We start from the raw sequence: 24691 nt of genomic DNA, 5'->3' as shown, positions 1-24691 counted from the left end.
ACATCCACTAACACTCACCCTGAGGCTTCAGTTTACTCACAAGCTGCCCACTCCCACATTACGTTTCCAGTTCTGACTCTCCTCTGAGCTCCAGACCTGCCATTTTCACTTGCCCAACAGGAGGCAGAGTCTAATCCTGCTCCCTTTGGATTTGGACAGGCTTACATCTTACTTGTAGCCAGGGCACTACAGCAGATGTGACTCTGTATGCTGTCTGAGGCTAGGTCCCATGAGGCAAACGCAGTTCTGCCTTGCTCTCTGGGACACTCCCTCTTGAGGACTTGAGGACTTGAGCTGCCGTGTGAACAGTCCGACAGGCCTGAGGCTGCCGTGCTGTGAGGAAGCCCATCGCAGGCCATGTAGAGACCCCGAGGACAGCCTCTGAGGCTCGGTGAAGAGGGAGAGGCCCAGCCAGCCCACAGGTGTTCTCTTACCAGTAGTCCAGCTTTACATTAGAAACCCAAGTTAGAAGAGCCTACCCGAATCCTTTCTAAATTCCTGACCCGTAGATTTACAAGAGATGATAAAATAAGCCACTACATTTGGAAATGATTGGTTTTGTAGTGATAATAAGTAACATCTGGGCCATGTGGTTTTGTACATCTTTTCCTCCTACTGGGAACCCTTCCAGCATCTCTTTTGCCTAGTTACCCTGGACATACCCTTCAGATTTTTGCTGAAGCTACTACAATGCTTCAGCACGTACCATCCTTAAACCTTCAAACCTGGGTTCATAGTGCCCCCATAATACCATGTACCTTTTCTTCCTGTACCCGTCACAGTAGCATCTGGAGATGCTTTGACCAGGGTCTGTCTTCCTGACAAGTCTTCAGCTTCACAGAAAAGTATGCAGTTACGCAGTAGGCCAGGTATGGCAAACTTGAACGTCACCAGGAACGACGACATAACATAAACGAGAGACCTGGGTATGGTGGGGACTGCAGTGACATGAGAAGTATGTGCCCACCTATAGGGTGTAGCTGCCACTCCACAGGCTCTGTGCAGCCAGATCTGCTCCATTTTTAAAGCGAGCTACAAAGCCACGTTATTATTACTATTATTTTTTTTTAAGATTTTATTAATTTATTTGACAGACAGAGATCACAGGTAGGCAGAGAGCCAGGCAGAGAGAGAGGGGAAGCAGGTTCCCTGCTGAGCAGAGAGTCCCATGTGGGGCTCAAACCCAGGACCTTGAGATCATGACCTGAGCTGAAGGCAGAGGCTTAACCCACTGAGCCACCCAGGCACGCCCTATTATTTTTTAGAGATTTTATTTATTTATTTATTGGGGAGGGAGAGAGAGAGAGCGCGCTTGTGGGTGCATGCGTGCACACATGTGCAGGGGGGAGGGCAGAGGGAGAAGCAGACTCCCTACTGAGCAGGGAGCCTGAAGCGGGCCTGGATTCCATGACCTTGAGATCGTGGCCTGAGCCAAAGGCAGACGCTTAACCAACTGAGCCACCGAGGCGCCCCCCAAACCCAGATTATTATGTAAGTGTTAGAATCGCAGTAACTAATTAAAACTAAAAACACAGAGGGGCACCTGGGTGGCTCAGTTGGTTAAGCGACTGCTTTCAGCTCAGGTCATGATCCTGGAGCCCCGGGATTAAGTCCCTCATCAGTCTCCCTGCTCAGCAGGAAACCTGCTTCTTCCTCTGACCTCTCCCCTTTCATGATCGCAAGCATGCTCTCTCTCTCTCAAATAAATAAAATATTTAAAATAAAATCACAGATGAAAGGAAGAAAAACAACAAGCTGAAGAGTTAATACTCCTTGGGCTTTGTTTTGAGGGGCGTTGTTTTTGTTTTTCCATCACGTCAGCATAGATCAGGCACGGGGGTACAGGTTGGTCAGACAATACGTATGACCCCTTCAGGTTCAGGTGGTCCCCAGCCACCTGACCACAGGGCTGTTCTCAACATTTTATTTTTTGAGAATGACTCTGAACTTGCTTTGTGTAATCAAAGAGTTATATTGACCTGAGGCCTAGGTTAGCTGTAGGGCTAGCTAGGTTCAGGAGTGGGTCGCTTAGGTTTGTTTTCTCTTTGTACTGTGAGTTAAATTCCCTCCTACAGGCCTGCAGACTTCTTGACTCTTGCCAAATAAAGGAATTATTTATTTTTCTTACAGATCAAGGTGGAAATAAGAAACTGGGACCATTAAGTAAATTACATTGAATTCTCTCTGTTCCTTCCTAGAAGGTAAATTATATGCATTTTTAACAAATCACATTAAAACCCCGTGAGAAGTTGATTTTTATCTAAAAATTATACTTTGTGTTACTATGTATCTGTTTAAAAAGGGAAAAGGAGGGATCAAGCCATGAAAAACATGGAGGAAACTTTGCATATTAGTAAGTGGAAGAAGCCAACCTGAAAAGGCTACAGACTGCATGACTCCAACTACATATCGTTTCTGGAAAAGACAAAATAAGGAGTTGGTATAAAGACCAGTGACTGCTAGGAGTTGAGGGAAGGAAGGGGGAGGCAGTACCCTAAAAACATGTGACCCCTGGAACCACACCTGATTGGTCACCAGCAAGAGCAGCTCTAGTTTAGGCGGCTCACAGCTGCACACTTAGAACTTAACAATTTTTAAGAGTCCTGTCATTCTGCAGATGGGTAAGATGAGACAGGGTATCAAGCTCTACTAGTTCCCATGTCCACTGGGTAATACAGGAAATTGCTCTTTCTTAACTAAGGGGGAAAACTGAGGCCCAGCTGTATCAGGATCCAAACTGTGGAGTGGAGTAAAATCCAAATTGGGATTAGGGGGAAAAATGGATCTCTCCTTCAATATATGGAAGGAGGGAAATAAGTTGAGACTGGAAGTCATCTGCCCATCACTTGGGTCCCCACAGATGATAGTAAAATGGGTCAGAACATTCTTTGAAGAGATTGATTGTGCAGGGACCTCAGCTTCAAATTTAGAGAAACCCCTCTGTGTCTGCTCCTTTACCCAGTGAGCTATGGGGACCAGACTTCTTAAGAGTTAGAGAAAAGAATTCTTCTTTAGCAGAGGGCTGGACAGTATCTGACTGGTGCTTTACCACTGTCTTGGACTGGCACTAACCAGACAGTGAAAGTCCTTTGACCGTTTTTCATGTCCTGAAATTCAATCTTATTGTATTTTACAAGAAGCAGAGTAAGGAGGCCTGGTCCAGAGAAAAATGTCATCTGGGCCAGGAGCAAGGTCCCAAGCCATGTTTGGAGAGGCCCCTTCAGCCACAAGACCTCATATCATGAACTTAGGCAAATTAAACTGCCTTGCCTTGGCAAGAAAGAGCAATAGCTAGTTGAAAGATACTGGGGGGAAAAAAAAAAAAAGGCAGAGAGAGAGAGGAAAAAAACCCCAACCATTTCTAAAGAGTGGGGAAGTAGTCCCAGAGTGAGCAGCAAAGGGAACTCTTGGGCATCTACAGCTCTTCCCGTCACTCACTGTTTCCTGGACCTCCCACAATGCGCGCATTTTTCTTTGCTGAGTGTGATTCTGGAGGTCCAAAATTCTCCACCATTAAAGCCCACCCCCCTATAAGCGTGCTGCTAAAACCACTGAGTTTATCCAGAGCTGGGTGAAAGAAACAGCAACCTGGCACTCCTCGCCCTTAAACTGACTGTAAAAATTACTGATTTTATTATGTGCTTCACCCTCACTAGAACATAAGCTCTATGAAGGCAGGGATTTTTTTTGTCTGTTCTCTTCTATATTCTCAACTCTCGGAGCAGTAGCGTGCACATAGCAGGCATTTAATAAACACGGAAGAAGAAACTAGGGGAAGGAGCGAAAGAAGGCACGGAGGCGGGAGAAAAGGAAGGACAGCGAGGAAAACGGGAAGAACGACGGGAGGGGGGCGGAGTTAAGAAGTCCCGCTCAGCCTCGTTGCGGGTCCCCGGGAAGCTCTCAACTCCCAGCAGAACTACAATTCCCAGCAGGCCCCGGGGGCCAGGACGGGCCGGCGCGACCTAGGCTAGACCGGGTTCCAGCCCGCCAGCCTCCCGGAGTGCCTTGCGAGAGCGGGCGCCATCGCAGCGCCCGCCGGGACTTGTGGTTCGGGCCGCGGGTGGGGGGTGGGGCCGGGTATGGAGGCGGGCGGGGGCCGGGGGCGGGCGCAGGCCCCTCCCCCGTCACTTCCTGCCGGGCTGCGGGCGCCGGAGCGGCTCTTCAGCGTTTGCGCCCGCGGCCGCCGCGTCTGGCTCGGCTCCCCCTTCCTCTGACCCCCCTCCCCCCGGCCCGGCGGCGCCCGCCTCCTCAGCGGCCACTCCGCCTTTTCCCTCCGCCGTTCCCTTCCTCCTCTCCCTTCTTCCTTCCTCCTTCCCTTCTTCGCCGCCCCCGTCGCCGCCGTCGCCGCCCAGGACCGCCGGCCGGGGGACGAGCTCGGGGCAGCAGCCAGGTGAGGCGGCCGGGCCGGGCCCGGCCTGGCGGGGCCCACGCGGGCGCCGCGGCCGTGGGGAGGGGGGCGGCGGGTGGGGCCTAGGCCTCGGCGGGCCCGCGCGCCTGGCCTTCTTCCCCGGGCCTCTGTCCCGCCCGCGGGGCCTTCCCGGAGGAGGCGGGTCCTCCCGCGCCCCCCGCCTCTGGCGCCCCGCGGCCTGGACCCCAGGAGCTCCAGCTCCTCCACCCCTTGCTGGGGCCGGAAACAGGTGCCACGGCGCCTTTCCTAATTCCTCCTCGTGCGGGGGGGGATGCTGAAGTTATGCCTGGGGCGGGGGGTGGCGTGGGGGTCCCCGCTTCGAGTCCCTGCTACCCGGAGCGTCTAAATCGCAGTCACATCTGGAGCGTAGTGGTTACGAACACAGCCCAGGTGTCCAGCACGGGTACAAATCCCCCGCGCTACTCCCTTAAGCAAGTCACTTAAACTCTTTGTGTCCTGGTGGGAGAAAAAAAAAGGGGGGGGGGGCTAATGCGGTTCCTGCCTCTTCAGGCTGTTAAGGTTCCGTGAAATGAGGCGTGTGAAGCGCTTATCAGAGTGCCAGACCCACAGCGTGTCCCAATAAACCGTCTGCATAATTTATTAGCGTGATATTAAGGTATAACTTAGTGGGTCAAGTGGGATAGAAGTTGACCTACCTACCCGTTTGGGTTTTCTTTGAGGCAGAAATGCGTAGCTCGCCCACCGCCAGCGCCGGGCTTTGTTTTGGGTTGTTAACATCTGAAAGGGGCGTCCGTTTAATTGGGACACTCTGGAAGTGGGCAGTCTGTAAAAGATGCTGTTATTTCCATCTCCTGCGCTGAGCCAGCTACAAGATTTTCACCAGCTCCCTCCGTGTGAGCAACCTGTCCTTTTTTTTTTAATTTTTTCCCCTTCCCCTGGCATCATCCGGCTTCTTGTTGTCATTTCATTTCTGGGAAAGTTGCTGGCAGAAGCTTTCCTTGAGTTCAGCAAACCTTTCTGGAGCACTTGCTCCGTGTGTCAGGCTCTGGAGGGGGCGATGTACGAAGCTGGCAAAAAGTATGTCTGTCCTTTCTTGCGTTACATCTCTAACTTCTAACTTTTTTTCACTGCAGCTTTGCTTTTATTCCCTCCGTCCCTGTTGGCCGAGTTTCCTTTTAAGCCCTTGCCCCACCTCCGTGTTGCAGTATTGCTTATGTGGAAGTTTTCTTCTGTTCCGGCGAAGATGTGTGCTTCAGTCTGTTCTGCCTCTGTTCTCTGGCTGTGGGGACGTTTTTAAGGTCACTTTCCCTTCTGCTTGTAGCTTTAATTGTTTAGAGGGTGGTGGAAAGAGAGTTAATCCGGGTTTTTGATTGATCTTGGCCTTTCAGGAATCAGTGTGCTTACCAAATATAAATTACGTTGCTGCTTGTTGAAGTAAAAACTAAAAATACAGTTGGATTGTAGAGGGAGCAGTTTCCGTTCTCCTGGTGACAGGTGGGATTTTTAAAACAGCAACTTTATTTAAAGAGACTGAATTTCTTTTAATTCTTTACTTAGTTGTATGTGTGTACCTTTCCTTAAGGAAATGCAACTCATGGGGGACCAGATTTACAAAAAAGTAGTGTGTGTGTGTGTGTGTGTGTGTGCGCGCGCGCGCGCGCGTGTGCGTGCGTGTGTGCGTGTGTGTGCACGCGCGCAACTGAATGAGCCTCTTGCATGGCAGAGTTGTTCCAGGTAGTAAATTTCTTTACGAATTTAAAGCTGGTTCGATTTACACCTGTCTCTCAGTAACATGTAATGTGAATTGGACTGTTTTTGATATTTTCCTATAATTTTCTGACAGTCTTACCGTCATTTCTAGTTTAAAATCTTTGTTTGGATGACTCTTCAAAAACGCCTAATAGCTGTACAACAGCATGTCTTCTGCCACACGGAAAATTGTAGTGTTGGGGAAATGATGTTTTAATATTGCAGTCGATAACTTTTTTTAAAAAAACCTTTATTATGGAAAAATTGGATAACTGTAGAGAACCCCCATGGATTGGTCACTTAGCTTTGACAATAATTAACTTGTAGCCAAGGTCATCTTGTTTCATGAGGTACCTCCTACCCGAAACTGGGTTATTTTGAAATAAATCCTAAACATCATATAATTTTACAAGGTTATCCCAGACTGTTAATAGGTCACAAAATTTACTTTTAGTGGAATCATAGTTCTCATTTTGTTTATTGGTCTTCTCATCTCTGTTTACACAATTATTCTACAGCAGAAAAAAAAATGAGCCGCCGCATTAGCTCTTGGTTCAGTGCTTATCCCACTCAGTCATATCCAGAATATTGCCTTGCTTTTTTTGTGTACAAAAGCAACAGTTCTTGAGCTGTTAGTGGCTATAACCGAAAAGGAATCGGAAATACAGATGTCCCTAAGCCTGTTTTGGTGGAGACCTACCTGTTAAACCACTTATAATGGAGAATAACTGTGTGTCAAAGTTAAACTGCAGTTAATAGTTCTTAATGAAACCTTCAAAGTTTCTTTATGGTAGTTGTGTAAATATGCTGCTATCACGTTAGGTTAAGAATTAAATAAAGGGGAGCGCCTGGGTGGCTCAGTGGATTGAGCCTCTGCCTTCGGCTCAGGTCATGATCTTAGGGTCCCGAGATCGAGCCCCGCATCGGGCTCTCTGCTCAGCGGGGAGCTTGCTTCCTCCTCTCTCTCTGCCTGCCTCTCTGTCTACTTGTGATCTCTGTCTGTCAAATAAATAAAAATTAAAAAAAAAAAAAAAGAATTAAATAAAGGATGTTTGATTTCAAAACTCTTGTAGAATTATGTTCAGTAAGTATGAATGAATTTCAGAACCTAGATGCTCATGTTTTTCTATCTTGTCTGAAAATAGATTTTTGCTAGAATTGAAGTTGAGAGGAGTATTACATTTGTCACTGTTACTTAATTTTCATATTGTTGGTCATGTACTGTTTACATCTTTTCGACAACTGTAATTTGCTTTTAGATTATTGTAATTTCAGTTGTAGGGTTACTTTTGTGCTTGATCAGGTGTAGTGAAAATGTATGTTGTGTTTTACTACAATCTGGGAGTTGGAGAGGGATGTGCATACCTCTTAAAATTAGAAAAAAAAAACTGGTATCTAAGAAAGACCACAAAATGTGCTTTATTTAAAAAAATGCTTGGTGCTTCCCAAGAGGCTTAAAGTCAAACTTTTTTAAGTATTTGGAATTGTTACAATAAATACAGTTTGTTCAGACTAAATTGCTCTCTTTTAAGATCCAGCCAGAAAACCCATTTATATACAGATTATTTTAAGTTTAGAAATGAGAATGACTCATAGAACTTTCCCCCCTCGTTTCTGAAGTCTTATGCATTAACATTATTCTGAGTGTAATCGTTAAACGGTGGCCTGTACTGTGCTGTTTCATCCAGTCTCCCCTCAGTAAGACAAGGAAGATATTTAATATAGGAAGCACAGAGTGGCTCTCAGTCTGCAGGGCAACTTTCTCTCTTTTGCCCTTTTACTGGATGGAGTGAAAGTGAAATTCACCAGCATAAAAATGAAACTTTCATGAAAAAGGCATCTTCTCGTTGGATGTCATAAGTCAATTCCAGGGACCTTGTTTTTATGAGCCTCCACACTGGATTGTCTTATTGGCTGTCATATTTAGTGGCACAGAAGTGCTCAGTTTGGGGAAATGTAAATTCTTCCCCCTCAAATGAGAGCTTTTGGGGCACCTGGGTGGCTCAGTGGTTTAGGCTGCTGCCTTTGGCTCGGGTTATGATCTCATGGTCCTGGGATCGAGCCCCGCATAGGCCTCCCTGCTCCGCAGGAAGCTTGCTTCCCTCTCTCTCTCTGCCTGCCTCTCTGCCTGCTTGTGATCTCTGTCTGTCAAATAAATAAATAAATAAAATCTTTAAAAAAAAAAAAATGAGAGCTTTTGAGGTTGCTTTCTTTCTCTCAGAATGGGATTCTGGAGCGTTCAGAAATGTTTAGAGAATTTTTTTTTTTTTTAAAGATTTTATTTATTTATTTGACAGAGATCACAAGCAGGCAGAGAGGCAGGCAGAGAGAGAGAAGAGGAAGCAGGCTCCCCGTGGAGCAGAAAGCCAGATGTGGAGCTCGATGTGGAGCTCCATCCCAGGACTCTGGGATCATGACCTGAGCCAAAGGCAGAGGCTTTAACCCACTGAGCCACCCAGGCGCCCCTAGAAAATTTTATGACAGATTTTTGTTTCACACTAGACCTTTTGGTTCACTCTAAACCTGTAACAGGTTGTTTTAAATTGTAAACTTTTGGTGACTGAGACCTTTTTAGCTAACATCCTTCTGGTATAATTTTCGCTAAGCTTTTCCTTAAATAAAACCTTATTAAAATCAAGATTAAGCATTTATTCCGTTCCTTAAAGTATAATTTACGAGTTAGAGATTGAGCTAGAAGACATGTTATTTGCTATCCTTATTTTTCTCTGACATTTTATTATGAAAATTTTCAAACATATAACAAAGTTTAAAGAATTTGACAATATGCCTCTTTATCTACCACCTGCTTTCTGCCGTTGACATTTGACTCTATTTGTTTTATCATGTCTGTTCCATTTGTCTGTCTCTTTGAATTCATTAATCCATTTTATTTTTCAGTACATTTCAAAATAAATTGCAGCATCAGCACACTAAATACTTGAGCATACATAGCCACCACAGTGAATTTTAAATTGAGGCAGCTCTGTAAGGTGTTTCTAGACCTTTAAAAGCCAAGGGCTTTGTGGATTTTTGTTTCCAATTTTGCTTTGACTCCAGAACTTTTTGCTTTTTTGAAGAAATGTTTAATGAACTTTTGCAACAGCGTGTGCTTATGTATAAATCAAGTATTACAAAGCTGGAATAATGTTGGCCAAATCCTTTGTTCTCACCTACTAAAGAGATAATAGGATTACAAATATATAGCTATGTTGATCTTAACAAATACTACTGGATGGTTGGCTTGGAGATCTGTTTTGCTGACAGTTAAATGCTCTGAACTAGAAAACCTTACCAAAGAAAATTGTTACTTAAAAAATGGTAAAATGAGGAAATTACTGCAAAGAGCTTAATTTTTAAAATATGTACATTCCCAAAGTAGTGAATAAGGTTGATGTAAAAGTGATTTATATTCTCTAGATAAGAGGAAGTAGAAACAAATTCTCTGCAGACTTAATTTATATTTTCTGTAATGTTCATTTATTTGTTAAAGGAGTATTTTCAGGGGACTCCTTCAAAGTATATTTACTGAAAGCAGAAGTAGGAAAATCTATCCAAGAAGGTATTTGCTTTCGATTAAAAATTAGTCTTATGAATATTAAATTTGTAGCCCATCTGCTTCTGTTTAATCTGGAATCTAATTTAGAGGAAAAGTGTGATGACTTTGTGAGTTTATAACAGTAATGAAGCAAACCAGGCTATTTTATTATAATATGATACAGAGGTCATAACTGTTCTGAAGATTTTTGTTATGTCTACCAGACTACAAACTCTAAAAAAAAATTTAAGTGCCCTGGGGTCTTTGCCTAAATGGAAACTGTTCATTGGATTGTTTCTGTAGTTGATATAGCTTTGGAACTGGTTGCCCAGTGAGTGGGTTGATTTTAGTAAGCATGTTCTCTGTTCCCATTTAAAATGTTTTTTACAAGTGGTGTGTAGCTATAAGTTTATATTTATAGATGTTTATGTGGCTGAGGACAGGATTAGTAAATTTGCTGATAATAATACTTGGTACTATTTATTGAGCTCTTAACATGTGCTAGGTAGGTTAGGATTACAGGGTGAGGGTTACTTGATGCAGGAAAGGAATCTGAAGGGTCAGATTGAATTTATCTAATGATGTAAAAGCTGCTGTTCAGCGAGCTCTTCCTTGGTGCTAAGAGTTGAAGTAGACGCTTTATGTTGTGTTTCTAATACTGGAAAATGTCTCTGTCGATGTCAGTTTATAGTGGCCATGGATACTGAGGCGTGTCTGGGAGACCAGGTAACTGGAGTGGGGTCCTGAGCTCTTTCCACTGAACCATACTTCGTCTCTAATTATGCTCAAATGCTTTTTGTCTAGGGCATTTTTTTTTTCTGTGTGTCACCAGTGCTTCATCTTAGCTAGGATAATTTTTTGTTTACTAGAACATCAGACCAATTTGGAAAAAAGTCTATTTCAGTAATATGTTTTTAAAATGAACTCTACTCATCATTCCCGTGAAATAGACTTAACAGCGTAATTTTGTTGTGATTGCTACAGTCGCATTAAAACTTGTAGGTTGACTCAAAGGTTTTTTGTGGGGGGGTACTATTTAGAAGTAAATGGGGCGGAGGATACTTCAATAGCCTGTGTGTTGTAGGAGGCTTTCCTCTAAATTGTTGCTATAATTCTTCATGAAGTTTGTTAAAAATGATTTATAAACTATATACAAGGTTGTTAAGAAAATTAGTTTCTTCACAATTTTAATATTCCGCTGTTGGATATGCATTCACTAAACTTGCAGTTGACTTTATAGGACTCCGTGGTTGTTGCCCTCTTTGCCTCCCAGCAGTGTCTAACACCCGTTTGCTGGCTGATGATATTGGAAATATTTCATGTAACTTTCAGTTTGGTATTAAACTGCCTCCTGAACATTTTCTTTTTTGCTTTCTTTGAATCAGTGTTCACCTGAATAGGAAGCCTCTTTGGTTCTCCACCCAGGCAGTAGTCCTCTCTTAATGGCCAGTTTTAAAAGGCTGGATCAGTGCAGGTACCTGGGTCGTTCAGTCCTTAAGTGTCTGCCTTTGGCTCAGGTTGTGACCCAGGGTCCTGGGATCGAGCCCCATGTCGAGCTCCCTGCTCTGCCAGAAGTCTGCTTCTCCTTCTCCCACTCCCCCTGCTCGTGTTCCCTCTCCGGCTGTCTCTCTCTGTCAAATACATAAAAATCTTTTAAAAATTAAAATAAAATAAAAAACAAATAAAAGGGGTGCCTGAGTGGCTCAGTTGTTTGAGCGACTGCCTTCAGTTCAGGCCATGATCCTGGAGTCCTGGGATCGAGTCCCTTATCAGGCTCTTTGCTTGGCCGGGGGTGTGTGTGTGTGTGTGTGTCTGCTCCCTCTGCCACTCCCCCTCTCATGCTCATGAGTGCGCGCTCTCTCAAATAAATGAATAAAATCTAAAAAAACCAAACAAATAAAAGGTTAGATCAGTGAAATTAAGCCTGCCCATTGGATTTGGGGTTTTCATGAGATGGTGTGTAAGTTTCCATTCTGTGTTTTAACCTTAACGGAGGTAACTGTGTCGTCTGGAATGACATACATACATACATTTCATTAACCATGAAAAGGTGTCGGAAATATGTCTTTTCTGGGGGTGAAGTGAGCACATTCTGCTTCTTATTGTCTATATTGGCTGCCCTCAGGCACGAGCTTTTAGATCTAACCAGATCTTGGCTGATTCTCTCACAGTTTTACTTTTTGAAGTCCATACTTTTTATAAATTAAAATTAACTGAGGCATGAATTTTCTAGTCTTGCAGATTCCACCCTGATACAAACAGGGCCATTGTCTGCTGATGTCATTGTGATTTTGTACAAAATGCTAGGCAGTCCTTTCCTCTGTCAGAAAGAAGATAATTTATATGTAATGATAAGTCTGATTATGCCTGCAGGCTTATGTTCTTTGTTGCACAATTTAACCAACCTGCTCACTGAAGCTTTTTGACCCTTCACCTAGATGACAGTCAAATAGAATTAGGTAACTAAATTCCCTTTTTGTTTGTAGTATAGTGAACCTTTGCGGTCTGGAACATTTAGAGCATAACTACTGCTGGGTACTGATTTCCCTCTTAACAGAATTTACCTGTTTAAGCACCAAACATAAAGAATAAAGTAAACATTTTTTGGATAAAGTTCTTCCTAATTTTGCTGTTTTTTTCTTTCTTAAATAGTGTGTTTTGGACATGATTTATGTTATTTTATAAAACCAGTTATAGTATACCCTAAGAAAGTGACATCTAACAGCGAACTTTGATATGAAATATTCTGCTTTGCAAGCATTTCACCTGTATTACCAGCTAATCCATTCAAGCAGTACAGTTAATATTTTATTAATCATATGAAATTGGTGGCAGTGACTCCATTTAATACAATAAAAGGTTGAAGCCTCTTAACATATTGAATAAAACATTTATTATTCAGCTCAGCACCAGAGTTGGACCCAAACTCAGATCTCCAGCCAAGGCTTTTCTCTACCATAACCAGACAGCCCTATGCTAGCTGGTTTGCCCATATCCTAAATCAGCATTTTGCTGCCAAGGGGTCTTTCTGTTCTTATGTGTCTTCTTTAGTTATGTTACTATGAGTTAAAATGCCACTGTGAATTATTTACTTAAATTTGTGTTAGGTTCAAGGGTATTCTTGTATTAGCGTGAATTCCGCAAGGACAGGGACTGTATCTTACTTGTGCACTGCATTCTCCCTAGTGTCTAAAATACTGCCTGCAAGTAGTAGGTGTTCAGAAATTATTTGTTGAATGAATACAGCAATGAATGTAATTCATCTTTTGCATTCTAATATGTTTTCTTGAGTGGGAAACTAAAGGAGTTAGGCATAACCCCCAGTATGTCTTTACCACTGCTTGGAGAAAATAAGTGCTATGTAGCTACCCTGGTAATAATCATAATGGCTTTAGATTATCCTTTGAAAATGGTTGGGGGGTTTCAGGAACTGCGTTGGGTCAGGGGAGGTGAATGTGTATATGAGTGTCAGCTATCCTTGTTTTGTGTGAAGATGTCTAAAATCCAGGTGGTTACAAGCTGCTGTATTTCTCCCCTCTCTTCCTTTTTCCTTTGCTGTAAAGTTGTTGGTGGTTGTTTCTTACTGTTGTCATTGTCTGACTCGAGCAGCTCCCTTTTTCCATTCTTAATTTATTTATTTATTATATTATAATTTTTTAAGCCTCTGGGTTGGGCTAAAAAAACGTAGATACCCAAACCTTCCATAATTGTTCAGCACAGAGGGACTTAAATTGACAGAAGCCCCTAAGAGTAGAAGGCATGAGCTGTCCTAGGTGGTCTTAGAAATGTCGTTGGGCTGCTCAGAGGCCTTTTCCAGGTTCCATTCATGCTAGTCTTGTGAATGGGTGAGATTATGGAGCAACAGACTTCTAGACTGGGAAGTTATTAGTATACTGTTTACAAGAAGGACTCGAGTTTAAAACACCGTGAAACAAATTAGAGTGTATTGTTTTATTTCTGAAATTGTTTGGACAACGAACAGCTACTTTTATCTTCTAAGTCACAGTAACAGTGAGAAATTGAAATAAGTTAAATTATGTTGTTAAAAATGCAAAAGGCATCTCAAGGTAACGAACGAATCGTCTTTGTTACTGACTACAGTTGACCTGTGAGCAATGTTGGTTTGAATTGCTTGTGTCCATTTATATGCGGATTTCTTTTATAAATACAGTACAGTATTGTATATGTGTTTTCTCTTTGTGATTTTGTTAATATTTTCTTTTCTCTAGTTTTATTGAAAGAATATTGTATATAATACATATAACATAAAATGTGTGTTAATCGACTGTTTATGTTATTGATGAGGCTTCCGGTTGCCAGCTAGGCTATAGGTGATGAAGTCTTTGGGGAGTGAAAAGTTATACATGGATTTTTGACTGTGTGGGGTCGGGGGGTTAGCAGCTCTAACCCCTGCATTGTTCAAGGATCACCCGTACTACCCTTTGAAAAGGAAGATAACTCTAGATAAATCAGATCTGAGAGTTTGAGAATTAAACTCTAATGTCGCCTGAAATCCAGTTCTAAAGAATGATTATGGTTTGGATTTACTAGAGGTAATGTGCTTTTTGTATTTTGTAATTTAATATAAGAATGTTTGTGTATAAAGTACATTTTATACTGTAAATTTTATAAATATAAATGTAAATTTTATACTGTGTAAATTTTCCCATGCAGTTGTATTTGCATGACCAAGTATATGGTAAGGACATTTATGAGTAAAATATTTAACTGGTAGTTAAATGAGGGAAAAACCATGTAAGTTTAAAAACCATTTGTGTGATCAGACCGTGTATGATGCCCAGTTTCTTTCTTTAAAATTAGTTTCAGGGTATTCATCTCTCTCTTGTGGTCATATCTCCACAAGTACTCTACCCAGTTCCCAGGCATTTGTGTCTTACGTGGATGCTACACAGTGTGCTGCTTCAAGCCCTGACAGCGTGTTTTCAGAAACCTCCCTACTTGTAAAGCCTAGGTTTCCCCAAAACTTGAGCAGTATGTATCTTCATTGTCACAAATTATCTACTCTAGTAAATTATTGTTTCTTATTTTCTAGGAGTTTCCTAACCACATAACCTCTCAGAACCGAACCAAAACAGCATTATTCCTGGAGCACTTCTTTTTAAAGGTACACATAATTTGGCTCTGTAATTTCAAACCTGTTCATAATCTGTTATTTTTGAATTCTTGAATGACTTGTATGGAAAATTACTTTTACTTCTGGCTGGAATGTTAGAGAAATAGAAGAAATTGTATGCAGTCTGAATTTCTTTTTACTCTTGAGATTTAATTAGAAAGTAAATGCAGGGAAGGAAGGTTGTTGGCAAGAATGTAAAACCCTTTAGCCAGCACTGCCGTGTACTTGAAATGTCGAGACATGAAAATTGGCCACTAGAGTTGTCATTAGACATAACTTGGTTGGTAAGTATCTTGCTCACAGCAGCTTTTGTAGGTTGCCTTTGATTTCTCAGATTGTTTATGTGAAACTTGGTTTTCAAACTTGTGGAAATAATCCAACATTGTTTTCTGTCATAAGATAGGGGTATGAATCAGTTCCATTTACTGCTGGCTGCTTGTGATCATCTAGACCAAATGTTTTTTAAGAGTTGAGGGTTTTACAGTTTTACACAAGGCACTGCAGAATACACTGCATCTGCCATTACTGCCTGTGTCGTAGCACATCCCCTCTGAGAGCTGAAAGCGCAGCACCATACCATCACGGAGGTAGTGAGTAGTGGACAGCTCAAACCCAACTTTCTTTGGGAATAAGGAAACCGAAGCATAAGGAATCAGAGAAGTTGTACCAGGCTCAATGAATGGGCTTACACTGGGTTTATTTAGTGCTTTTCTTTTCAAAGGAATAAACTGTTACCATACCAAGCCTCAGGATTTCTTCACTATTTTAGCTCTGTGACTGCTACAGCTGAGGCTTTGCTTTACAGCCTTTTACAGAGTGTTCTGGGGATACTGAGGCAGTCCACTGAGGCAGTCCACTGCCTGCCAAGAATTGGATAGATAATTGCGTCTGGTTTGGGAGTAGAACTAAAAGCCTCAACTCAGAAGTTTAATCTGATTTAACATTGTTGGATGCTACTTAGCAGCAAGGCTGGTTTCTTAGAAACTGGGTCTTGGCTCTAGTCTGTTTTGCATGAAGATGATGGTAGATGCAGTTGTGTTTCTAGGTAGATGGCACATGGTTACAGAGTACAATTTCCTTTTTCTGAAAGGAAACGCCAGTTAACTGTTACGTTGAACTAAGCCCCTTATTTAAGAATCAGTTACACAGTGCTGCTATGAATAGTCACTCATTTTAGTTGGTTTAAGATATTTCTCTGTATTTTTGTAAGTTTAGATTTTAAAAACACTTCCATGTTCACAAAAAATAATATGTGTTTGACTTTAGTTATTTTTAAGATTTCCTCCTAGGGAATGGAAGAAGAGAGCTTGGTAAGGTCGCAGTGCAAGAAAAGCAAGTAAGGTTTGCAGCTCATTAGGCTGCAGAGGTGAAGTTTTTTCACTTTAGTATACAGTTTGGTGTGATGGTTTTTCCAGGATGAACAATTAATAATGAATTCTCTTTTAGGAAGTTTTTCTTTAAATGGACCACCCAGTGGTTCCATTTGTGTGGAAAGAAAATCTCCCATTGCCCACTTGGCACTGAGCCAGGTGTGAGACAGGGGCCACATTCAGTCACTTGGATGCAAAGATCTCAAGCAGCCTGGGTTGTTTGCAGGCATTATTTTTGGATGATTTTATTGTCTTACAAGTGATTGTGCCTCCTCAGGGCTACTTGTCCCGTCTTTCTTTTGAACACCAAGTACATAGTAATCTTTTTGTTTTGCTTTTCCCTCTATCTTAAGAAGTTTGACCATATTTCTTTTTTAAAAACCTTTTTTATTTTGGGGTAATTAGATGTATGGGCTTGCTGTTGGATATTATTTGCTTGACGTTGCCATTGTTATTTCGAAATGGTTATGTAGGAGTATAGTGATTGCCATGTTTCTGTATTTGTGGCTACCCCGCTTACGGGTGTTTAGATAATGTTTGGAGTCAATGAATTGCTGTTCTGGGGATCAGAGCCAGGATGATGGGTGCTGGGCGGGGGTGAAGGTAGGGAGGTGTGGTGGTGATTGTGGGCACGGGGTGAGTTTGATTGTAGAAAACATAAAACCACATTGCAACCAGAAAGATGTGTCCAAAAAGGGTCTTAGAAGTAACTGTTGAATGTAAAGGAATGATGTGGGTATTTTAGGTGTATTTCAAGGCTATTATAGGAAATATGGTTTATTCCTTAGCTTTTTTATTGTTGGTGACAAAGTTTCTCTGAGAGAGAAGCCTCTTGAAACCTAGAGAACAGATTAATAGCTTTACATTTGGTTGCTTACAGATCTCTTTTTGTGTCTTTGAGGAAAAGTTTAACAAATAGATTTTTTTCTAGCACTTGAGAATGTACAACGTGCCATACGAGGTTTCACATGTAGTAGATGCTTAATAAATTTTTGTTGAATGTTGAATGAATATACTGTCCTGAAATTGCTTTTCATACAGCTGATGCTTTATACTGGCAAGGAACTAGAGTGCTCTTGTGTCTGTGTACCCAAGCTACGTAAGATTTGATGGAGGACAAGATTTGATGTGGCTATCTTAGCTTGTCCAGAATTGGGGTGACTTCTTTTCTCCTTTTTTTCTCTCTCTCTCTCTCTCTTTCTTTCTTTCTTTCTTTCTAACATATCATCACTTACTGCAAAGGGGAATGATGTGTTGAACACAAAAGTATAGCTACTTCATTATAAGTCATGTATTACTCTAGTTACAAATTAGATACTAAAAATGATGTTTTTCTATAATTGCTGAAGTAGTTGTTTCATATTACAGAGATTTAACATCTGTTAGCTGAAAGTGAATAAGACTAAGCACTCTTGCAGATAGTTCTGTAAACTATTTCTAGAAGAATCTATCTTTTTGTTTATTAAACAGATCACTCAAATGGTGCACTCAGTATGCCCTAGTCTTGGTAGATCACCGCTGAGTGAGAAATTTGCATTTTTGTCTCATCACTTTTGCAGATTATCTTTTCTGGTGAGAAAGGGAGACAGCAAGCCCTCTCAAGAGTGGGGAGAGGGAGAGAGCATCTCAGTCTGGCTCCATGTCCAGTGTGGAGCCCACGTGGGGCTTGATCTCATGACCCTGAGATTATGACCTGAGCCAAAATCAAGAGTTAGGCGCTTAGTCGACCAAGCCACCCAGACACGCCTGTGCCTGATCATTTCTTAACACATTATGTATAATTTTAAAAAATGCTTAGGGGTGCCTGGGTGGTTCATTTAGCTAAGCATTCAACTCGATCTCAGCTCAGGTCTTGAACTCAGGGTAATGAGTTTGAGTCCCACACTGGACTCCATGTTAGGCATAGAAAATACCTTTAAAAAAAGTGCTTTTGTAGAATTCATGTGTCCGTATTCCCCTTCCCACAACCCATTAAAAAGTATGTGACGCTTGTGAAACAGAAGCTGCCAGCCAAGTGAGACTATTTTTATGAGAAGATTTTTGTGTCAACAAGCCGAACTTGGGACTTGGAATTAGGAGTCTTTTAAAAAAAAATGTGTGTGTGTGTATACACACACACACACACACACACACACACACACACACACACATTTGTAACTCTGTCCTCTCACTTCTGTGGTCCAGTGCTTATATATGCTATGTAAATATGAGGATTTGAGAATAAGATGAACATGTTTTCCTAGGTCGGTTTCTAAAGCTCTAGAGATAAGAGAAACCAAAAGCCCTCTCGCCTGTGCTGGAGGCAGGAGGCAGGGAGATAGCGGCACGGCACAGGCTTAACAGTTCACGTTGTTTCCGCTGCGAAGGAAAGCTGGTCTTTGTGTTTTCAGTTTTCCACCTAATTTTACTGTGTGTAAAATACTGTTCATTTCTAAGAAGACTGATAAATCATTTTAATCTCTTTGGAGTCCCTAACTTATATGGTGGCAAGTAGTCCTTAAAGATAGCCTCAGAAGAAAAGATACATTTTCAGGTAAGGATTTAATCTTCAGGATAGGGTAGTACTGTTGAGCAACAGGTGCTAAATTTGTACAGAAGTAGGATCTCCAGAATTCCCTGATTCCCCTGAATGTTGCTCTGCACTCTATAAATAGCAGTAGTGAGAAGCTTTATTTGTTATTCAAGTTATGTGGGTAAATAATATATTTTATCCCATTTATAACTATATTAACTGCCTTGCTTCTCTTTGTCTGTTTGGATGAAATAATAGCCCCAGTTTTTTACAGCCTTTTGGAATAAAAAGGGGATTTTCTTTTCCTAAGAATATAAGCTACTTACTAGTGAGATTTTATTTTGTGGGTTTGTATATGTGTACTCAAAATAGCATCCATAGCTCCTCTGTCCACTAGGTAGCAGTAACTCCTGCCTCCCATCCTCCAGTTGGCAACAACCAAGTAATGTATCCAGAGCAGTCTTTGAAGAACTGAATTGTTCCCTCTTGAGAACCACTGCAGTAGATTCTCTTTTCAGGCTTAAAGACACATGGGAGCATTCATGTGCTAATGGGTACTGTTTGTTGAATTTTGGTATTGGTTTATGGTGAGCATTAGAAATTTAAAGACCTGTACAGCCTTATTAGGGTTTTAGAAAATCTTTACTTGCAGTTTTGAACTACTTGTTTCAACTAGTTATACAGACATAACTCCAGGTGAACTGAAGGTAACATTTTTGGGCAGTCTTAATTAAAGGCCATTTGTTCCCTTTTCAGCTTCTGGAAAATCTGTGTATTTATGTCTGTGACTGGAAATGCTGGCTGTGGGCCTGCTGTAGGCAGCATTAGCCAAAAAAGATCTCTTTGAGCCCCACCCTTTCTAAATTTAGTTCATTCATTGAGTCTCATACTCTCAGAGGCTCCCAGGGCAAGATTGGGTTGCTGCTTTAGGGATGCAGGTAGGCCCTGGGGGCAGACACTTTATTTTTGGCTTATTTTTTGACTTGCGACTAGAGGTTGGTGATGTGAAATTGTGAGTACACTGTAAATGTTTTTTTTTTTTGTTTTGTTTTTTTTTTTTGGGTAGAAAAATGCCCTCAAGACAATTTAGAAAGAGAGGGGAGGAGGAGTATAGGAAGTTTTTGGGGCCATTGAGAGAGAAATATTTCTAATTTGGCAGCTGAAGGACATCAAAACAATGAAACAAGGTCCTAGCTGATTTCTGGAGTTGTTTCCTGATGTTGGCAACTTGTCCACCAGGGCAGTTATCTAGTCTTTAGTGGATCTCCACTGTTCCTTTGTGTTGACTCCAGAAGTGAACAAGGAACAACTGAGGTGTGGGGGATTTTGCTGAATAAGGTGATGCTCTGTCTCTCTAACCAAAGTCATGTTTGAGCTGAGGTGTTTGGGTTGTTGTTGTTTTTAGTTTTGCAGTTCTTTTTGCTCTCAGCAAGAGAAAGTGTGCCAGAACTCCCCAAGCAGCTGAATTGCTCTGGTCGTTCATCTCTTTCTAAAGGTCCAGTGTTAATTAAAAATTATTCTGAGACTTTATCAAAAATTAAGTAACAATTACTCTGTCATAGAACTTTTTTTTTTTTTAGGATTTTATTTATTTATTTGACAGGGAGAGAGTGAGAGAGAGAGCACAAGCAGGGGGATTGGGAGAGGGAGAAGCAGGCTTCCCGCTGAGCAGGGAGCCCGATGTGGGGTTCAATCCCAGGACCCTGGGATCATGACCTGAGCCAAAGGCAGGTGCTTAATGCCTGAGCCACCCAGGCGCCCCTGTCATAGAGCTTCTGATTTGTTTGCTGGTTTCTGTTTTGGTTATCTTTCTCTACTCTTTGTTGCAATTGGTTATTTTGGGGCTACTCTTGACTTGCTTAAACATTTTCAGCTTTTTGAAGGATGACCCTGAACATAAGCAGAATTGTCCTTATTTTTGACTTATGAAGAAATTTAAGTGTATTTAGAAATAATGCCTTTGGAACTTAGAAGATGAAGTAAACTGTCTCCTCTGCTCCCTGGGTTCCACTCCCCAGCCGCACCAGTGAAATTACCAGTCCGATCTGTTCCTCTCTTCTTCATCTTCTCCACTTTCGCTTTTAATCATGAAAACACTAGAATGTTCTTTACTATTCAAATAATTTCTCAGGATCCTGCATGTTGATGTAGATGCAAATTTTGTTTGGGGCATGTAACTAATGAGAGCATCTCAACAAACCTCATAGGAAAAAGATCTTTTACTGTCATAAGGAAAAAGAAACAACAAAAGTGAGAAGTTTCTGTCTTTCTTCAGTCAGTCTAAAGGAAAACTGTAAGGGTGCCCGTCTGAGCACATGGCCCTTTGGTGGAAACAGTGGTGACATTCACCCATTAATGGTCTCAGGAATCCAGTGCGCTTTCAGCTTATGATACTTTCGAGGCCAGCAATCTTTACTGTATCCCATGTAGTATGGAAAGCCTCTTCCTATTTTTTTAATTGGCCATTTTGAACATAGGCTGTAGTTTGTAATTCTTAATATTCAACCATGAATATCATTAAACTCTACTGATGCTCTTTTTAAAAGAAATAATGCAGAACAGATGGGTATTGCAAGTCATTTAAAAGCAGTATCAGAAAATCACAAGGCCAGAGACCTCACTGTGTACCGAGAGGAAACCCACCTCTAATACATTAGCGGAGCTACAAGCTCAATGGGACTATTTTCATTCTTGAGTAGGTGATGCCAGTTTTGACTGAATATTGGCAATTACATATCTCCTCTATAATTTACCTTTTTATTTTCTTTCCCTTACAACTTTTAGGTAGAACTTTAGACTTCATAGCACTGAATTAACCTGCACTGAAAGCTGTTTACCTGCAGTTGTTCACTTTTGTTGAAAGTGACCATGTCTCAAGTTCAAGTGCAAGTTCAGAACCCATCTGCTGCTCTCTCAGGGAGCCAAATACTGAACAAGAACCAGTCTCTTCTCTCCCAGCCTTTGATGAGTATTCCTTCTACTGCTAGCTCTCTGCCCTCTGAAAATGCAGGTAGACCTATTCAAAACTCTGCTTTACCCTCTGCATCTCTTACACCCACCAGTGCAGCTGCAGGTAAGCGTATGAATCCAAGTGTCTTCTTTTTCAAATGTTTTCTTACCCTGTTTTTTGATCTGATAAGTAGATTGGAGATGTAGGGAGCTCTCACATTACCTTCACAAAGCAGAAGAAAATATTTACACCCATGCTGCTTTATTCCAGATGTAAAACATCGGTTGTGTACTGGTTTGTCGGAAGCCTGAGTTGACAGATCATTTCAAAGTGTTACGAAAGGGAATTGAAAACTGAACTATAAAACCTAGCTTATTATAAAGTGGTGGCCGGCAGAAAGGATCGAACAGTAAATACCACTTTGGATTTGTATTGTTGTATGGAAAAATTCTGCTTTTTAAATTATTTCCCAGAACTGACAAAGAATTCTTGTATGTTGTAGCCCTTGTTTTAAATGTCTGTAAGATTATATCCCAAGCAAGGGAACAGCCGTATTTACCGGAAAGCAAGAGAGTGCATTAGCATTTGTTAATTTTTATTTTGAACAAGTAAGTTTAAGTTGTGATTTCAGAGGTAGTTCAGAAATCACAGTGAGGACCAATTAGAAATTGAATGAAGAAGCACAGATTTTTGAAGAGGAAATAAGTTCAGAAGCATTTAAATCTGACTGTTAGGAAAATAAAGATGAACTAAATGTGTTCGTGGATGGGGCTTGTGGCTGGCTCAGTCTGAAGAACATGCGACCCTTGATCTCGGGGTTGTAAGTTCGAGCCCCACATTGGGTGCAGAGATTAGTTTAGAAAAAAAAGTTTATAAATAAATGTGCTTGTTGATGAGAAAAGACTTGAAACACCGGAAAAATAAATAATCCTGAATACAATATTCAGCTTCCCAACCCTTCCCCAGAGTGGCAAAACCGATTACATGGGGTGCCAGCATGGGTGTCTCCATAGCAGAGTCACCTTCTAACAAATTCTTTCAGCCCCTTGTGCCTGACAATTTCCCTTGCATTTCCTCCTCCATTTCTCATTTCCTTTACTTTGTAAACCTGTTCTTAGAGTGTTGGCTCTCCCCCTCTGACCTGCATGGCATCTCTCACCCTACCTCGAGGCTTCCTTGGACGGCTCACCAGAGAGCCATCTTGACTTGTCATAATACCCAGCACGTTCAGTTTTCCCCAAATTTGCTGTTGGAGACCATCTTCAAAGGAAATGTCACAGACTGTTTCAGTCCTTTGGGATTTATTGCATTTTCTTCTAATGTATTCTTATATCCACATCCTACTCACTTTGTAAAACTCCTGCCTGCCAAGGCCATTTTATTTAACTTGTGTAAGTCTCAGAAGTAGATAAAGTCTGAGGATGGCAGCCTCTGGAGATAAGACTAGGGGATGCCCCAGGAACGAGAAGGTAGCCGTGTGGAACACGACAGTCGTTGTTTGAGAAATGGCATTGGCACGTTGAGCTTTGTGCAATAACCGACAGGGTCGGGCTGACGGCTCTTGTGGTAACGAGTGTGTCTGGGCTCACAAGAATGGAGGTGTTGTTCCCGTGGTTGGTTATAATAACCGTGCTTCATCTGATTTCAAATCTTGCTTGCTGCCATGGTTCTCTCTCTTTGGAAGACATGCTCTCCTGGGGTCCCTGGCTTGGGCCGGTTCAGAGCAGACCCCAGCCATGCCTTCAGGCAGGCGGCCCAGCGCGGTTTGCAGCTGAGCGTCGCTGCTGCCCTGCCTCCTTAGACCGTTGTGTTCCCTCTTCTGATCCCCGGGAGAGCAGCAGTACTGTACACTGCTAGTTGACTTTATTGCTCTGACGTTATTTTTCAGTTCCTTCTAGCATGGCACACCCCAAAGAGAAAACCCCAATGTGTCTTGTGAATGAGTTAGCCCGTTTCAACAAGATTCAGCCTGAGTATAAGCTTTTGCGTGAGCAAGGTCCAGCTCACTGTAAGGTAAATATTGTCCATACTGCTTGTGCATTTATAACCCACCAGGAATGTTTTCTGTCTTTATGTTGCTCCAAGTGGTGCTGTGATTCAGAATATGTACTTTCCAACCACTGAGGCTGTCTTCCAGAGATGCAAAAGTCTAGATTTTTGGCAAGTCACTTCTCTTCATCCTTGCAGAATGGGTCAAAGGAAAGACATGCTTCTTTTGGGGATGTATGGCTTTTAAAATTCCAGTTATTGTGTGGTTGTGTTTAGGACTCTGAATAGAGAATTCCCAAGCACCTGTGAATGATTTCCTGTGAATTTTCCAGGCTCTGGGCCTCCTGGCTATAGCCTGCCTCTGACTCCTTTCCTGCTTGTTTGCACGTGTACCTTAGACCAGGCAGGGAGAGGAGGGGAACAGGAAATCCATCCCGCCACTTGTTAGCAATCCAGGTAAAAGGTTTGAAGATGAGGGTTAGAAATTAGTCTCAGAGGGAGTCCTTTGGGTAGTCTCTGATTTCACTTATCCTTGCCTTTCCTCATACCTTAGAGAATGGAAGACTGACTGTAATTTAAATTTTTACTATTTTTTATTCAGGACCTCAGTCTTTGAAGCTTGTTTGATATCTCTGCTAATGTAAATCTTGGAACTTAAATGTGTGTATATCTGGCTTTATCTTTGCAGCTGCAGTGTGAGAGAGGGTATGGTATCAGAGAGAAGGAATCGGATCTCCTATTTCTGATCCTAGCTTTGCAGTAAAGATAATATAATTAAGGATGAGTTATTGGTCTCTTTATACCTCATTTTTCTTGACATGCAAACCTCAAACCTTGAATCAAGTTTCCCATTTCGTGTGACTAAAAGTAACATCAGCCACAGTCCTAAGTAGGCACCAAAGTGTGTGTTAGGTGAGTCCCCTTTGGTGTGAGACAGATCTGGGTGTAAATCTCAGCTTCTTGTAGCTATGTGACCTTGGGCAAGCTACTACTTTTTTTGGAACCTCAGTCTCTTCTGTAAAATGGGGATAATACCTACCCAAATAGGCCTACTGTGAGAATTAAATGAGAGACTGTATGTTA

At 41.8% G+C, this 24691-nt stretch overlaps 1 protein-coding gene across 9 annotated transcripts in view; it reads left to right on the top strand.

Annotated features, from left to right (window-relative positions):
- Positions 1-4129: 4129 nt before the first annotated feature.
- The window catches only part of STAU1 (staufen double-stranded RNA binding protein 1), a 56999-nt gene continuing 36437 nt past the window's right edge, over positions 4130-24691 (top strand). The window contains exons 1-4 of one of the 9 annotated variants that reach the window (XM_059407197.1): positions 4130-4390; positions 14707-14778; positions 21454-21742; positions 23508-23632. In XM_059407197.1, the coding sequence (XP_059263180.1) occupies positions 21538-21742; positions 23508-23632 (330 nt within the window). In that variant the 5' untranslated portion in view covers positions 4130-4390; positions 14707-14778; positions 21454-21537. Of the gene's footprint in view, positions 4391-14706; positions 14779-21453; positions 21743-23507; positions 23633-24691 lie in introns of those variants that run through there. The other 8 variants (XM_059407194.1, XM_059407195.1, XM_059407198.1 and 5 more) reach the window with 8 other exon arrangements.

This window comes from Mustela nigripes, chromosome 7, assembly GCF_022355385.1.
Source record: "Mustela nigripes isolate SB6536 chromosome 7, MUSNIG.SB6536, whole genome shotgun sequence".
NCBI classification, from domain to species: domain Eukaryota; kingdom Metazoa; phylum Chordata; class Mammalia; order Carnivora; family Mustelidae; genus Mustela; species Mustela nigripes.
The sequence above is the reverse complement of the archived record's forward strand: the minus strand, read 5'-3'. Positions and strand labels throughout refer to the sequence as shown.